This window comes from Plectropomus leopardus, chromosome 17 (assembly GCF_008729295.1).
Source record: "Plectropomus leopardus isolate mb chromosome 17, YSFRI_Pleo_2.0, whole genome shotgun sequence".
Classification (NCBI taxonomy): Eukaryota; Metazoa; Chordata; class Actinopteri; order Perciformes; family Serranidae; genus Plectropomus; species Plectropomus leopardus.
In genome coordinates, this window is record NC_056479.1 from 13,710,157 (window position 1) to 13,726,737 (window position 16,581).

The 16,581-nt window shown below is 40.2% G+C and overlaps 1 protein-coding gene across 1 annotated transcript; it reads right to left on the reverse strand.

Annotated features, from left to right (window-relative positions):
- Positions 1-185: 185 nt before the first annotated feature.
- On the reverse strand, positions 186-15,580 carry usp31 (ubiquitin specific peptidase 31). Its single transcript, XM_042505379.1, has 16 exons — positions 14,430-15,580; positions 13,742-13,876; positions 13,278-13,372; positions 13,093-13,185; positions 12,369-12,504; positions 11,576-11,723; positions 11,296-11,476; positions 11,090-11,201; positions 10,747-10,841; positions 9,682-9,759; positions 8,580-8,709; positions 8,037-8,156; positions 6,995-7,220; positions 6,720-6,878; positions 5,902-6,054; positions 186-4,523 (listed from the first exon to the last, which is right to left on the reverse strand). The coding sequence occupies exons 1-16, from the start codon at positions 14,952-14,954 to the stop codon at positions 3,037-3,039; spliced, it is 3,873 nt and encodes a 1,290-aa protein (XP_042361313.1). The 5' UTR covers positions 14,955-15,580; the 3' UTR covers positions 186-3,036.
- Between the last annotated feature and the right edge of the window lie 1,001 nt (positions 15,581-16,581).

Sequence of the window (16,581 nt, forward strand, 5' to 3'; positions counted from 1 at the left end):
TAAATGCTTTTGAATCTGCTTTTGTTTATTTATGTTAAGTTTTTGTTAAAGGTAGTTTCATAAGTTCGTATAACTTACTATTGAATTGGTTATACAAACTCATGAAACTACCTTTAATAAAATGACTTTTAAATGGTGCCATTATTTCAATATATATATTTTTTGTTGCCATGGCACAAAAGAGAAGTAAATAACAACAAAAAACAAATAAACACAGGTATCAGCTATCAGCCAAATTGTTATTTTTAACATCTGCACGGCCTCAGAATTCCACAATCGGTGCATCCCCATTATTAAGTTTGCCATATGTTTTCTTTTGCTATTGCCCACTTTGTATTTGTTATTAATGTATTTGAGTTAAAAAATCTCACGGTATAGTCATTTTACCTTTCAAAAGTGGACTGATAAAGAGCTTGTTGTGAATCTCTGAGACAAATAATACAAATAATATCTCTGGTTATTTTGAGTACACTTCAACCCACTATCCAACTTTTTCATGTCACCACAAAAAGATGACACAGCTGTGTTGCAATGTCAGAAATTCAATGCCAGGCACATTAAGGCTGCTAATTTGCTCAAACCATGTACAGGCCATTTAAATAAGGTACATGCTATTTTAAATTGCATGGTATTTCCTCTGAAACCATCTGAGAACCAATGTAAACCTGGTAGATGCTACAGGGAAACAGTTGAGAGAAATACTGTAGATCTCTATGTAAAGTATTATATTAATGTTTTAAGTAAAACAACATACTAAAGGTTGGATGTTAATGGCATCTCCACATTCATTCAATAAAAACATACACCATGCTGGTATCTAATGTATGAATATTGCGATTACAGGTCAGGTACTTCTACAATGATAATGCAGATTGATCAAATCATCATCATGACCGCTGCATTGACAACATCCTACCTCTGCCTTTGCTTTCGTCATTTTACTGCAAAACAAATATACCAAGCATTGCCTGATAGTTGCGAAAGCCTACATATTTGAGCAAATCAAAGTCAATATAAATGGAATTCTGCGATAAATTAAATGGCTCATTATCAATTTTTCAGCCATATGAAGAAAGAAATGGCATTGTCTTCTCCAATGAGGTACCACAGGTTATGAGAATTGCTGCCAACAGTTTTCTGGCTCACTGAAGTGTGTGGTCACAGTTCTGAACATCAGCATTTGAAAATATGCTCATTTTAAGAAATATCAGTGCCAGAGGAGCATCGGTCTGTTACAGCACCAGGTGTTGGAAGGGGGTGATTTCCTAAAACGACCCCTAAAACATTGAGATGAATGTACCCTTTCACCATTACAAATCTAAGGCCTGAAACCACTTTAGGTTATGTGTGGAAATCATGACAACATATTTAAAAATGAGATAATTACATTGCTAAGTTAGTGTGTGTGTGTGTGTGTGTGTGCATATATATATATGACTGTTCTGGGAAAAAGAAAACTACTTTATCTACACAAAGTGCGAACAATACAACATTCCTACTCAGTGATGCATACAGTAGTAGACTACTATGTTGCCAAAGGCAATTATTTGTTTCCATGTACAGTATTGAAAGGCGCTTAAGATCATTTTCATCTTGCTCATGGAAAGGAAAAAAAAATGGATAATATTCTATATTTTGTCAATATCTGTACGGACACATATATATATATATACATATATATGGATTCATATACTTTGATTTTTAAAGGGTTTCATTCCAAAACACACTATCCCTTTGAGAAAAAAAAGCTTCAATAAGCATTTGATAAAATACATTTCTATTGAAAAAGTACTAGTATTAAACAAAAATAAAGATTTTAAATATTGGAAAACTTGTCTCAATGTGTGTACCGATTTCTTTCTCACCTCAAATAATTTTCGGTTTTGGTCCAGGTCCTGCTGTCACCTCTGCATTTCTATTCTTCTCATGTTCGTGATCTGGACGTCTCTTATTTGTCTTTTCAGCTTTGAATCTTAAACACTCTCAAGACATGAAAAATTAAATTATCAGCACATAAAGTCTACCAATGACATTTCCTCATGAGCTTTACACAAAGTAACCCTATTAACCAATTAATGAGGTGTTTGGCGATAAGAAAAGCAGGTTTTGCTCATCAATGGTCAATTTGATCGGCTTAAAACAATGAGAACTACTGCAGGCGCTTAGCCACTATTATTTCGGAATGAAACTCTTCTGTATGTGTGTGCATGTGTGTGAGCATCAAACCAGTTTTGGGTTTGTCCAGAGATCATTTTTTGATATTACGGTTCTGTTCTCACTGATGTTGGGTTTTAAATGCTTAGAGAGCAGCAGTGAGGTTTAAACCAGCTTAATTCCATCTGAATAATGATGAAGACTGTTATTCTACAAGACAAATTATGCACTGTTGGTGCATTTAAGGTGAAAAAGCTTCTTATCCCATTAATTTCTTTTAATGTATAAGCTGCTGCATTTTAAATGGTTTCGCCGGCAGGATGTTTTGCAAGCAAACTGAACTTACTGTTTGCAGCGTCTCAGAGATATCACAAGCCTCTTGTCTGAGGGACAGATAATTGGATTTCCAACATTCCAACAGGGAATTCTGTCAGCTGTCATATAAGCCTCCTGTACACACAATCAAACAGGTGTACAGCTGAATGCATATGGCACGCTCACGTACACACCGTGCCAGAAAACATCTAACGTGTCAAGCGATTGTCTCACACCCATCAAAACTATAACTAATGCTCAAAAGGTGTAATTGGGAATATTACGCACAGCTTTAAAAACTCAAACTGGCGGCATGCCAAGCAACTTTTTGGCACCCAAATATGCAGATGGTGTACAGTACTTTACTTTTATCCAGAACAGCTAAAATTATCCAAGCTGGCTGCCAATATTTGTAATTCAACGCCAGCGTATATATCTGATACCGGTGTACAAAAACCGTAACATCCAAAAATGTGTCTCTTTTCAAACACATCTGGCACTCACTGAAACTTAGGCACAAAGAAAATAGCTGCATTATGTAAGTTCACTGTAACTACTATGGATATATCATTGAGGCCTCTTTGTTGTACGTGCAGGAGATTGCATGCTTGATGACAGCTTTCGGGAAGATGCCATCCGTTCAAGAGGCTTCTTCCCGTTAGAGGGAGACTTGAGACTTACTTCAGAAGTGGAAGACTTGGACTTGCCAACGTTTAATAGAGTGCGACTGAGAGAACTGGGGGGCTTGGAAGACTCCTTTGTTTCGGTCTCCCCTCCATGAGTCTCTGTGGACGTCTGTGAAGACACAGCGTCTCCATTCTTTCCAGTATCACCACTGATGTCCTTGGTTTGTCCATTCTGCTTGCATGTCCTCTCTGAGGCCTTTTTTGCAAGCAAGGTGCTTTTTCCTAAATCAGCCGACCGGCGGCTTTCCCTTTGTCGGAGGGCACTCTTGAAGAAAGACAACCCTTTTTCCTCAGATTTGCTGCCGCGCTGCAGGTCTCTGGCGGATACGCTGGGCGAGCGCAGGCTAGTGACAGAAGAGCTGCTGCTGGAGCTCCTAACAGATCTCCTCTCAGGCCGGGTGCTGTCCCCACTTTTGGACAGCGAAGAGCGGGCTGCCAAGCTGCCTCGGAGACTGTCTACCAGGGGACTAGTGTGCATAGAATCTCTGCTGTAGCTCCTTTCTACCAGCCTTTTCCGTCCACTTGTGTTGTTTTTGTCAGTGATGCTGGAATTCTTCTTTGCAGTTGGCGAGGGAGAAGCTGAGGACTGAGGTGTGGAGACCACAAATGGCTTCCTTTGTGGCGTTGCATCTAGAGGTTTAGCTGCCTCCTTTGTTTTGGAGGGAGTTCCACAGGGTGTAGAGGTGCTTTTCTTGGCAGCTGCATTCTTTTCTTTAGTATTGCTCACTTTTTTGCCTTTCACAGGTGTACCGGAAGACGTCTCAACCGAGGAGGTCTTATGGGTTGAGCACAAGCGTTTTTTGGAGGTTTTCTCTTGCTCTGCTTTGCCTGAACTTTTTGTGGAGCCTGTGCTATCTGCCTTTGAAGTGAATCCTCCAATACTGCTCTTACGCTTCTGTTCTTTGGAGGGAGTAGCTTGAGCAGGTAAAATGTTTTGGTCTATAGCTGTGATCTGGTTGTTATTTTCAGTTGCCTCATTTTTGGTGCTCTTCTTTTCCACTGGAGTGGGAGCCCTGCAGTACATCATGTCTACGAACCTTTTGTTGTTGTCCTGGTCACTGTAGTTGCCCTCCATCATAGAAAGGGGAGTCCTGCTGCCAAAGTAGCGTTCATGTCTACTGTAGCTGCCAAAACAGGACGTGGAAACTTTGTCATCACAGGCCTCTCCTATCCTCTCTAGAGGAGGAGAGCATCGGGAGTCAAGGGAGAAACGTGAGGGTGAGTTGGATCTCATGTGCAGCTTCGCAGAGAGAGACCAAGAAGGCTTTATCCCACTGTCGCTGAAGGCTAATGGGCTAGCGATGGACGACCTGGAGGACAAGCTCTGACGCTGAATGCTCCTCACAAAAGGGCGGACAGAGAATCCTCCTAGAAAACAAGGAAATATTTTAGAAAGAAATGCATTTTTCATTAAAGACACAAAACTAGACTCAGGCCCTCAGGCACCTTTAAGCAGCTTTTTTATAATTGTTTTCAAGGAGAATGAAGCTTTTGGCTCGCTGCTTTTGCATTGTCCAGCACCTCATGTTTTTGCAGGGGCACCCTGAACACCTCAAGCTGAAAAATGTAAACTCAAAGCAGAGAAGCCCAACGTCTTTTGCATATTTTGTCATTGTCCAATCGGATGAATTTGCATGTTGCAGGTTGCAGAACACACGTCTGATCAGGCCATTAAAGTGCTGATGGAGGCCTTGAATTAATCAAAAACAACAGCTGTATAGTGCTAGTGTGTTCATGTACTTTCATAGACTACAAAAGCCAAAAAAGTACATTTACCAACTACATTTTGGAATTTATGAAAAGCTTAAGTTAAGTGTGTAAATAAATGTAATAAATTAGTAAATAATGACTATAAATAATGAAACAATCCCCTGTATTATGATAAGTATCAATGCAACAAAAAATGCGCAGGCACTCAAACAAGTAATAAAAAACTGGTTAAAACTGGTTATAAAACATTACATAATGGGGAAGCATTATCCATGAGATCTGTGAAAGTGGTAGTTAAATACCAGTTTGCCTGGCCAACATTTTTGGGAACTATGCTGACCCTGTATTCTGGAGGGTTAAACATAACCTACATTTATATTAACCACAAACAGCAGCCCAAGCCAACATCTGTCTCAATTTGGATTTACCCAGTATGTGCGGTTTCCCACAGAACAGAGCTCTGTCAAGCATGTTTTTGTGCTCGTTCCAGTCAGATGTGACACATGTCGTGTCACGTTCTGCCTCATTCCTGCAACATACTCCCTCTTCAAAAAAAAAAAAATGATGTAATTTTGAAGTTGCTGTTTGTGAGTTCAGGTGGGAGAGTTCCTGACTGTAAAGAGCTCTGGGAAACTTTTGTGGTATCTTTTGATTCCAATGGAAATATTGTCAATGCGTGTTGCATGAAGGTTTGTGTTGCTCATTTTGAAAGGTGGAATACAAAGCTGTCCCTTTGAAGCCATTTTCATTTGTCATTTTGGTTTGCAACTGATGGTTTTCCACATGTGTTCTGTTTTATATTGGTTTTGGTCTAAACTTTAAAGAGTTTAGTGTCATATCTTGTGGGTGGATGTACTTTCCAATGGCCTTATTCTAACATGTTTTGCTTCTATAGGGATTAAAATGAAAAGCCAACTCTGCTTTTGTTAGAACTGTGACTATGACAGGAGATGCTGTGTTGGAGGACAGGAAAAATGTAAAATGGATTGATTCAAAATCAAATAAATTAAAAAAAGAAGCACAAGGTTTATCTTACCATCATCTTCACTGCGTTCTCCTGGAAACTCTACTGACTCGGCCAGTGATGCCAGAGAGGTGCGTCTGGATGAGGCTCCAGAAGCCAAGCTAGCAGGCCTACTGCCAGGTAACCGGTTGACCCAGTGGTCACACAGGGATGAACTGGTAGAACCTGCGTGAAACACCAAAAAAAAAACCCTCTAGTTTCTCTCAAAGATTCAGAGCCAAAGTGAGACATGCTACCTACTAATTTTCCTCAATTAAAATGGCAATTTCCCAAATAGGTCTGACCTGACCTTGGAACATGCACATTATAATCAAAATGCTGAAAAACCAGGGTAAGGCTATTCACCAAGCGGTCCTGTTCAGTTCAGTTCAATACACATAAGAAGAGTTATTAACAGAGCCGCTCTATTCCGTTCCATTTTTCCTTCATGGCTCTGCTAATGTACCTATCCGACTGATCAGATAGACAGGATCTTCACTCTTGCTTGTCAAGGACTCAATACACCAACACGCTATTCTTTATATCCTGTCAACTGCATCAGAGACTCTAAACAATAGAGTTTAAGGGCAGGTCTATACGGGTTATGCACAGGTCCTAAGGGTACTATACCAAAAATGCTAAGTGGAAACACTGTTTAATTAAAATGATTGCATTGGTCGTGTTTCACATCCCCTCCAGTATTCAACAACACCCCAAACCTTCTGTCTCAGTGGAACTGTGGCTCATGCAAATATTGCAATAAAACTACACTTTATTTTGACTTTAGTACAATATGACTTGAAATGTAAATACAGCAGATAAATTAAAGACAGTAGGAAATGAATACTGACCGGCAACAGAGCTGTTGGCTGACCAGGAGGGAATAACTGTCCTCCGCTGGTAGAACAGAATGTAGGCCGTCTGCTGACACACGTCATCGTCAGCTACTGGTGAAACCTCACTGTCGTCAAAGCAGTACCACTGACCATCAATGGAGTTCTTACAGTACGCTGTGAGTGCAAAGGGAATGGATCAAAACGGATGACGAGCACGTAACCGTACAGTCTAATTCTATATCATGACAATTCTCACATATAACTCTTTGAACTGGAACGGTTGTTTTTACCGGTGTAGTGGCCTCCGTGCATGTTCCCATGGTGGTTACACACAGCATATAGGTCATACAGGTAGTCATCAGGGTTTCTTCCCAGGCCATATGGGCGTCTCCATGGCGACCAATGTGAAGGTAAACTCCAGCTACTCTGGCTTCTCTTCACCACATGAGGTGCCATGTCCATGCCCATCAGTGGAAACCTCACCATGTTCTGCATTTTCACCCTCCGGTCCCCCTCCTGAAACAGAGGCCAAGATAAACAGATCAGCATTTGAAGAACGAGTCCGTCCAAACTATCAGTCGCAGCTTATAGCATTTGTGGTAGAGTGATACGTTATCCGTAGAGTTTCAGTTTATTTGTTTCATGAAAAATACACAGTGGTTACATCTATTACTAAGGATTTTTAACAGCTTTATTAGTTGTTTGGAACACTAGCTAGTTCTTTTAGTAAATTCAAGATTGATTTAGTCAAACATTCAAAGAATGCGTGCTTCAGAAAATACCATGAAATATCTTAAGAAACACCCCAAAAAAGGGCGGCTGATTGTTTGTTGTTTCAATATTGTTGCCGCCATGATATCCGAGTTCCAGAATCAATAAGAAATATTTTTTTCTAAACCTTACAGTGCCTTGAGAAAAAGAAATATAAATAAATGAAGCCATAGATCTTAAATTGTAATTGTTGTGTAAACACGAGCGTCCATACAATAACTTTGAGAAAATAAATAAGACAGTTAGAACTATCTGACCAAAGAAAAAAATAAACAAAACTACAAATTTGGCTAGGTATTTGATGCCAGATTTTTTTTGGATAATCAGTGCTAAAAACATATTTTAGTCAATGCTAATAAGAAGTTTTGACATTCACACCCATCCGTTATCCTACGTACCTTATTTTTAAAATCTGAATGCTCAGAATTCCAACATCAAGTCCAAAACAAACAAAAAGAAAAGCATCAACTTGATGCAAAAAAAACAAGAGTGATTCTTTCTCTTGATACTCAGAAAGTAGATATAGTTCCATATTTTCTTAGTATGGTTGAGCTGAAATACCTGTCTGAACCTCTTGAGATGCAGTATGAGTACATCCGGCAGCGTCCACAGGCTGAGCTTAATGCGGCCCTGCTGCAGCTGCTTGCAGTGGGGACAGCGCCAGGCGTCGTCTGGGGCCAGCTGAAACACACACAGCCCAGGCAGCAACCATCAAGGACAAGCTCCAACCACACTGCTTATAAAACAGGCCTCACACAGGATAAGGCCCAGAGTTTTTCTCCCTATTCTCCTGCAGAGCAATCGCAGGCAAGTCAAACCACAATGTGTATGTAGGCCCGTGCTCAGTTTATTCCAAACATAGCATTAGGAGTCAAATACAAAAAAAAACCACAGAGTGAAAGCCTTTTTGTACTTTAGCAGAGGAATGATAGACCAGTGTGGAGGAGACAAACGTGAGGTTATACTTCAAAATATACTTACCGCTGTCGTTCCAAGGCAAGTCTTATTTATTTTCTAATGTCAAACTACTGACTTTGCAGTAACTGACTGTGTAATGGTAGATTTGTGTGTGTATAGGTGCACCAGCTATGTACAGTATGTTACCTGCTCCTCCTTAGTGTAAAGCTGAAAGCACTGAGCGAGGGTGCAGGCCTGCGGCTGATGATGCTGTTCCCTGTGCAGATACACACTCTCAGCGTCAGGAATGTACTCCTCCTCAGTGTGTCCAAACAAACTGTGGGAACACGAAGCAAAGTTCATTTACTCAACAGCACAGTCATGTAGGGATCATGAGATGTTCCTTGAGATTTTGGTCAAACTGCTTCCAAAATGTTTTTATTTTAATATTATTCACACAGTTGTTGTAATCCTTCAACTCATCACAGTAATCCAGTTTTTCTTTGATGTAATATTTGGCATAAAATACTCCTATTGTAATTTGTAAGTAACTATTGGATCTTGCCCAGGGGTGCAGCAGTATTGAAAAAAACTTGGAACAGCTTCACAAACAACACCTACACAAATATTAAGGACAGGTTTGAGAGTAATCATTCAACGTCTTGCAAGAATTTTCCATGTTTCTCAAAGACTGTTACTAAAACCTGGGAAGCTGATGAACTACATATGACTTCTAAATAGGATGTGACTTCTATTTGACCAGCAAAGGGTGTGTATATGTGTCTGTGTGTGTTAACCACACACAGTATATAGCTTAAGTAAGGAAATAAGAGCAGATGTGTTGTTGATTGTGTCGGCGGACCTTCAGACTCTTGTGTTTACTTGTGGTTTAAAACCACATCTGTTTCAAATTAAGCACATTTGTAAAAAGATTAAGCAGGTTTATTTTGCACAAAAATAGCAAATAATATGATGAATACCAAACGCACCAACATTCAAGTCCTGTAAAAAAGCCCCCATTATGTTAAAATAATAAAATTACAGTGAATTTCTCATTTGAGGTCATGTCTACAAGGTTGATTATTAAAGTGAATGGTTTAACCCATTCTTCTTTATATAAACACCATGGTTTAATGTCGTCTGAAGTATGCAATCTAGCTTTGTGAAATCCAACATATTGTTTCCAATGACAATTACAGCAAACAAATGTCAAAACCTGGCTCCTTTCCATTCTGTGCAGAATAAACACGCTGTAGATAAAAATCAACAGACCACAGAAGTCTAGCAAATATTAATCTGTTTCACTCACTAGTCCTTGGTCTCTTTGTCCCACTCTACCACAATCTTCACATGTGGTGGCCCTCCTTGTCCACAGGACTTGTATGCTCTATGGTGGAAACAAAAATAGTGAATCAAATCAAATACGTCAGCAGGTGAAATTTACACATTGGTTTTATTCATGTCGCTGTAGGCTGGTGTGAAAAGCTTTTTCTGGGCGAAGCTGTATGCCACATAATCCCTGTGCGATAACATGCTATTTTAAAAAATGTGGTCAGTGTGAAGGAAATGTCTGTAGATGGTAGTTCAATTCAATATTGTAACTCAAATCATTTAATCATCTCAAAAAGCAGACATAAGTTAAAAGGTGAAACATGTTTCTGCAGTTATAAAACTATGTGCAAAACAGACAATATTCAGAAGAAAATCTAGTTGTCATGACAGAACCTTCTGATCAATCCCAGTAATGCCCGAACAACTTTGATTCATGCACTTCTATTGAGCAATAATGTGTGACTTGTTTTGTTGTTGCAAAATAATGTAGGTAAAAAGCCAAACGTGCTAAACTGGCATTTTAACAAACAGTCAAAATCATGTTTGGGCATGTCACCTCTGCAGGCCTATGAGAGGAGGAGAACTAATGGGGCATGTGTGCAAATAAAACATTAACAAGACAGATGTAAATTTAACGTCACGGCATTACCTTAGATCATGTGTCTTTACCTTTGTGTGCATTATGTAGGCTACATGCAGTGCTTGTTTCGAAGAGGTGAAGATAAAAATGGAAACATGGAAAATCTCTTCCAAACATTTGATTCACCTAGCTTAATTTAAATCTTATTGACTAGTTTATCCAGCTTTTCAACATGAATGGCTGTGAGAGGACCTATTATGTCAGTAGGCTGAGATTTATATAACCACATACTGTTTGCACAGATACATGCTGCATTTAAAACAGGCGCATCTGTGTGATTGCAAGACTTAAAAAATCACAAATTAACATATCATTCCATTTTAACTGCAACATACATAGTTGGTTATAAGAGTCTGTCCTAATTAAGCAGCAAACATATGTTGCATGAAAGGCAGAACTGACCTTTCCACAGTTGGGTGACACAGTGGTCGTTCATCTTGAGGAAGGAGGTAGGTGATACCAACAACGCCGACCACCCGAAGACTGAAAGGTCCAACCTATACAGAGACAGCACCATCAGTACCGCTGTGAGACAAGTACATCCAGCTTTTTGACAAGGTGTTATCAGAAAAACAAACGGGCTGCCAATTAATAATTCCACAAAAACGTCACTAATCTAATTTCCCTTACTCTGGAGGCTCAAACACATTTTTTAACCATCTGTCTGTCCAATATTTGAACCGGCTTGCTGTGTGCCGCATAAACTTATTTACTTTACAGACAAACTGCTTGTTATTCTTCCTACCTGAATGTAGACCCCTGGTCTCAAAAGATGACGCATTTTCTCCAGGATCTCTTTCTGTAGAGCATCCCAGGTCACAGTGCGCTCCATGTACAGTACAAAAGGTAGTCCAAACCTAAACAAGAAAAGAAATAATGTGTATTTTTGTTAGCTATTAATTTGTCCATTAAGTTAACATCACAGAACACAGAATGTTGTGATTATGGTACCTCTTTCCTTGGTGGCCGGTGCAAGCCCTGTTACACACCAGAAGGATCATTTTTTCTGGTCCCAGGTTTTTATTGGGTGATGCAGTTAAAGGAGTCAGGGCCCCCTGCATGAAAGACGGAGTCCTGCTGATTTCTGTCCCGTACTTCAAGTTGTTATGATTAAGGTTTGCCAGAAGACTACCTGTGAAAGATACAAACAAGTATTCTATAAATTCCCCTCTTTTCACTTACAGCAAAAAAACGTGGAGTATTTATAAAAAAAACACAAAGCGTGGTTTACCTCTTTTTGTGCGTATGTTTTCCAGTTTGAAGGTCTCTGGTGTCTCAAAGGCAAATATGGAATCGCTCTCTTGAATGATGTCAAGATCATCGTCATCATCACAAAATGAACGATGGAAACCGTCATAGTACATCTCAGTCAAAACGAACTGAAAGAGAAGAAAAGAGCACATTTTAAAATTTCTATCACTACTGCTAATACGTTTCTTTAAATGTTTTATACCGTTATTGTAAAAATAAGTCATTACGATATCACTTTAGGCCTCCTTTACATTTACTCTTGTGACATTGTTATTCTGCCAACTTAATCAATAGCCTCTTTTATTACAACCTGATCAAGGTGGGAATGTTGTGATGTTATTCTTCTTTCCCATTTTGTATAAAATATACGATCACAGAATGGGGGGAATAATGTGGTTCCCCTGTTAAGATGGCAGCAGAGGTAGTAACTGATGCTGTTGTGTTAAACATTATACCTCTTTTGCTTCTAACTACACTAGAGCAGCATTATGTCAGCATTGTTTTTTTAAAAAAAAGCCAATCTGACATTATGGCAGATTTTTTTTTTTTTGCAAAATCTGATTAAAAAAGCTAATGTTAACACTCAGTTGCTGCAGCCTGAAGGACAACTGTGTTAAAAATATCCTTCTCTGTGTATTGAAGCCACTTCATAAAAGACCTGAGTTTATGAAACATTACTGTTCAGACGCAGGCCTGGCTTTAGCTAACATTGTGTGACTGTAACATAGTCTGACTGTGTCAGACCCTGAGCTGATAAGAGACAGGAATAGCACCTGGTCCATTGGGATCTTGGTCTCACGTGACACAGCATCTCTGAGGCGGTAGACAGTGCTGTTGAGAGGAACAGCGACTCCGATCCTCATGCAGTGAGAGTACTTCCCCTGATAGACCACTGTCACATACAAGGGCCTGGCAAAACAAATAAACAGTTAAAACAAATACACATTATGCTATACTTTAACACACTACGCGTGCAGGGTTTCTCAGCCCTTGGTTTACAATTATTATAAAGTGAAAATATGTTCGATTATTTCCCCCTCTTTACACTAAATGACATGTATTTTTCCAGTATGAAGGAACACACTGTTTTGTCTGAAACTCCAGACTCCCCTCTCACCTGTTTGCTAATTCGCCTACACCCTCAACCCCCCCCACACGCCCCAAACACACCAGGTTACATTCCTTCTTCTGTAACAACACATCTCTCGTAAACTTGTCAACACACACACAGTTCAGTGAAACAGTGTCATCATCCCTTTTCGAAGAACTTAAAAACATTGTGCTTGCATACATGGTAGAAAAACAGGCAGAACAACATTTTTGTAAACTCTTTAAAAGGATGTTTTGTACCTGGAAACATTTACTTTAGTTATGCACAAGTTACTTATGTATGAATCTTGTCAATCAGTAATAACTAATCATGAACATGTAAAAACCTGCCAGCACCAGTAACTGATCACGCTTCCTGCTGTAGCACAGCTCAAGAAAGTAACTCACCGTGTGTGTGGCAGTGGGATTGGTAAGGAGATGCAGAGGAAGGGATCAAATGTATTGCTTTGCTTTTGACAATGTGGGCAAGTAAGAGATGACCTGTGGAGAAAAAAAAGTTCTTACATAAAGTGAAAAGATCATTTGGCCATACTAGGAAAAACATGGAAGACTAACTGGACATAAAAGTCTACCTGTACTGAGCCTGGAACAGTTCTTGTACAAATGACCCAGCAGAGAGGGGAGGAGAGGGCCCCTCTAAACTCTGGTCGTCTTCTTCAATAGGTGGCTGAATGAACACAAACTGGTTTTATTCAACAGATTAATTAATAAGTCGTAAATAATACAAGTTTATCAGGGTTCATGAGCTATTGTGAAAGCCACACAGGCTGCTGGTGTTAGTAACTAGTTCATGGGAATCAAACGGGAACAAGATCAGGCAAGCCCAGCTTTAGCAGGACTGTTAATGCAACCTAAGTGGAAGATGCACTGAGTGACCAAAATCAATTAAACAACTGCATGTTATAATGCAATGTAGCAAAACAACCCTGCAAGGACTATATGTGGCTGAGCAAAAAAAAAAAAAAGTGAAACTTGTCACATGCAACCATTGCTCTTTCATAAAAAACACCAACCACAACGAGCCGTCTGAACACACCTTTATAGCAGGTCTGCTGTTGGGGTTGGTTGTGTTGAGGTCCTCGTGTACTCTGTCCAGCAGCCACAGCAGAAACTCCTGAGCATCGTGCTGAGCGTTCCCTTTGAACTGGGTGGCATTTTTTGACACAGCATTCTGCAACCAACAGCATGATGGTCCAAAGGTTACGATGCATGCAAGGTCAAAATCTCAACACCGTTTATCCTTCAGTGAACTTAATTGTGTTGGCCATGAAGTTTCATTAACTGATAAAAAAGTGGGGGTGGGGGTGTTGCAATATTTTTATGTCTAGAAATATCATAGACACAAAGACCAAATATTGATTTTTTTTATTTACTATGTATTAAACAAACTTCTTATTACTTAAAATAAATGCTCACAATGTTTTTTTGTGGGCATAATCTGCCGTTTAAAAAACCTCAATAAAAATTGTATTGTGACTTCAGTATTGTGATAATAGTACTGAAGCAATAGTACTGTACTTATGTTAGTGTACAATTTTTAAACTCCATGTGCCATATATATATATGTTTTTTTTTAAATTTTATTTTACTTTTAAACATTGTTATTACTAGACAGCTTTATGTAGCAGTGATTTGAGTCAGTACTGGCATTTTCAACATGCTTGGCAAGGTAATTTTGTTCCCACAGACTGCACAAGTAGGATACATATTGACAATGAATTTACCTTAAAATCCCTGCTATGCTGTGGAGTGTACTCAAACGTCCATAAAGCCCGCACAAGTCCTGACAGCTGCTCTGTAACTTCTCCTTTGGCCAGAGGACCCTTCTTCTGCAGAAGTACGCCATTTGTCTTTGGTTTGTCCTCATCCAGGTCCTCGCCTTTGTAGTGCTCCAAAACGAGGTACTCAGCAAAGAGTTCAGTGTTGCTGAGACACTGCAGAATTGCATTCATGAAGCAGGTATTCCCGTGGTTTTTAAGACCTGACACTCCAGGAACTCTCTCTCCAGACAGAAACCCAGCGAGGTCCCCGTCTTCCATGGGCACAGCTTTACTCCCAGATTTAAACGTGGAAAATCCTCCATCATCTTTGTCATCTTCTGTTTGCACTTCAGAGCCAAAGTGGGATAACGCTGTGAGTGTCCTCAGGACTCTGCTCATAAAACTGCCCACAGAGCGCACAGAGCCTCGCCTGAACAGCTTTTTGCTGAAGCTCGGCTTCTTGTCCTTGGTTGCGGCTTTGCAAGACATGATTTCTCTTTCACAGGCGTCACAACTCAGACAAATGTGTGATAAGCAGCCATCTCACTGGCTGCTATCTGCTGCTCCATGTTAAAACTTGCACACAGCAATAGTTGCTGGCAGCTTCAAGTGTGTTAGCTGACCTTAGCTAGTAATATCATTTTCACTGAGGTGTCCTCCTTTAAAGCATGCAACTGTAACTTTGATGTTTGTCAAATAACGTTAGCATGCCGTGCACTACAACCTTGCCTAAAATATTGGCTAATGCCAATTAGCTAATGGGTCAATAACATTAGCATCGCTAATGTCAACTGTTGGAGTCGCTTAGTTACTCCAGAGTTACCTTGCTTTTGCGGTTCACTGCCCCGCAGCAATGAATCACCCTCGGTTGTGCTGAGAGCGAAGACAGCAGTGTGAGCTAAATTAGCTAACGCTGGCGCTAGCTACAATAACAACAAGAGCAGCAGAAACAGCAACAGTCCTTTTTGGCGGAGATGTCCATGTCCAACAGAAACTGAACGTCCGCCATGGGTTGCAGGTAGTGGCAGTCAAATTAGATAGTGTGTCCGGAATTTAGTAAACCTCACATTTGTCACAATTTCGGAGGCACATTTGGGCTAAGCTACTAAACAGCAGAATCGTTTTACTTCTATTTCTTCTTCGTCTTCTCCTTGTTCGTGTTGGCAGCTGGTGAGCTGGTTTACAGCCACATGACCGCCACCTACTGGCCTGGAGTAGGAGCAGCAGCCTGGCAGTGAAAAATAATTCTGGTAACCCTGTTTGTTTTTCGTAGGTAAATTCAGACCTTGACTTCCATTTTAACTGCCAATGAGGCTATTGCACATACTGACATATAAAGACATGCTCACCTTTAGTAATGGCTAAAGGCTACTTTAGGAAATCGCAGCACCTGCTCACCAAAATCAGGACAAATTTTAATATCCTATCCACAAAAAATAATCCTAAAAATCTAAACTATTATACATACAGATAGCCCCCTGAATATTGTCTTATTTTCAGCTGCAGGTATAAAACATGAGGTTGATACTGGTGGAAGTATGGGCCTTGGGTTGAAACCCCTTAAAAAAACACTGAGCATGCCTGTTTTCCAGGTGTATCCTTGCCCTGGGACTTTTAACTGTTCGTGTATCACTCCGCTGTACAGCTGTTTTAAATAGTTAATTCGGCCTTCATTAACCGTCTGTAGCATTAACATTACTGTAGCCTTGTGTCACAGACTGCTCTGGAGGCCCAATGTTTGTCCCTCTGAAGTGTCCCTCTGGAGTGTCCCTCTAGAGTGTCCCTCTGGAGTGTCCCTATGGTAGGAAAAGTTGTGGAGGGAACTTCCTCTCTCTGGGGGGGCTCGTGCAGGTGTGGGAGTTCTGGTTTAGCAAAGTAAAAGGACAGCTGTTGTCGTTGGAGCTGCCACATCGTCTTCCATCCCGTTTATTGTTTTAGTAGTTGTCCATTTTAGGCGAAGCTGGGACACTCAGTTACATTGGTCGCAGCAGTATTCTTCAACACGCCGTGAGGACCTGTCTGTGGCTGTGTGGAGCCGTTAGCCATGCTGTTGTTTTTAGCTTAGCTGCTTCAGTATAGCTAGCTGGCTAACCCCAGCATGGTGCTTCAGAACTGT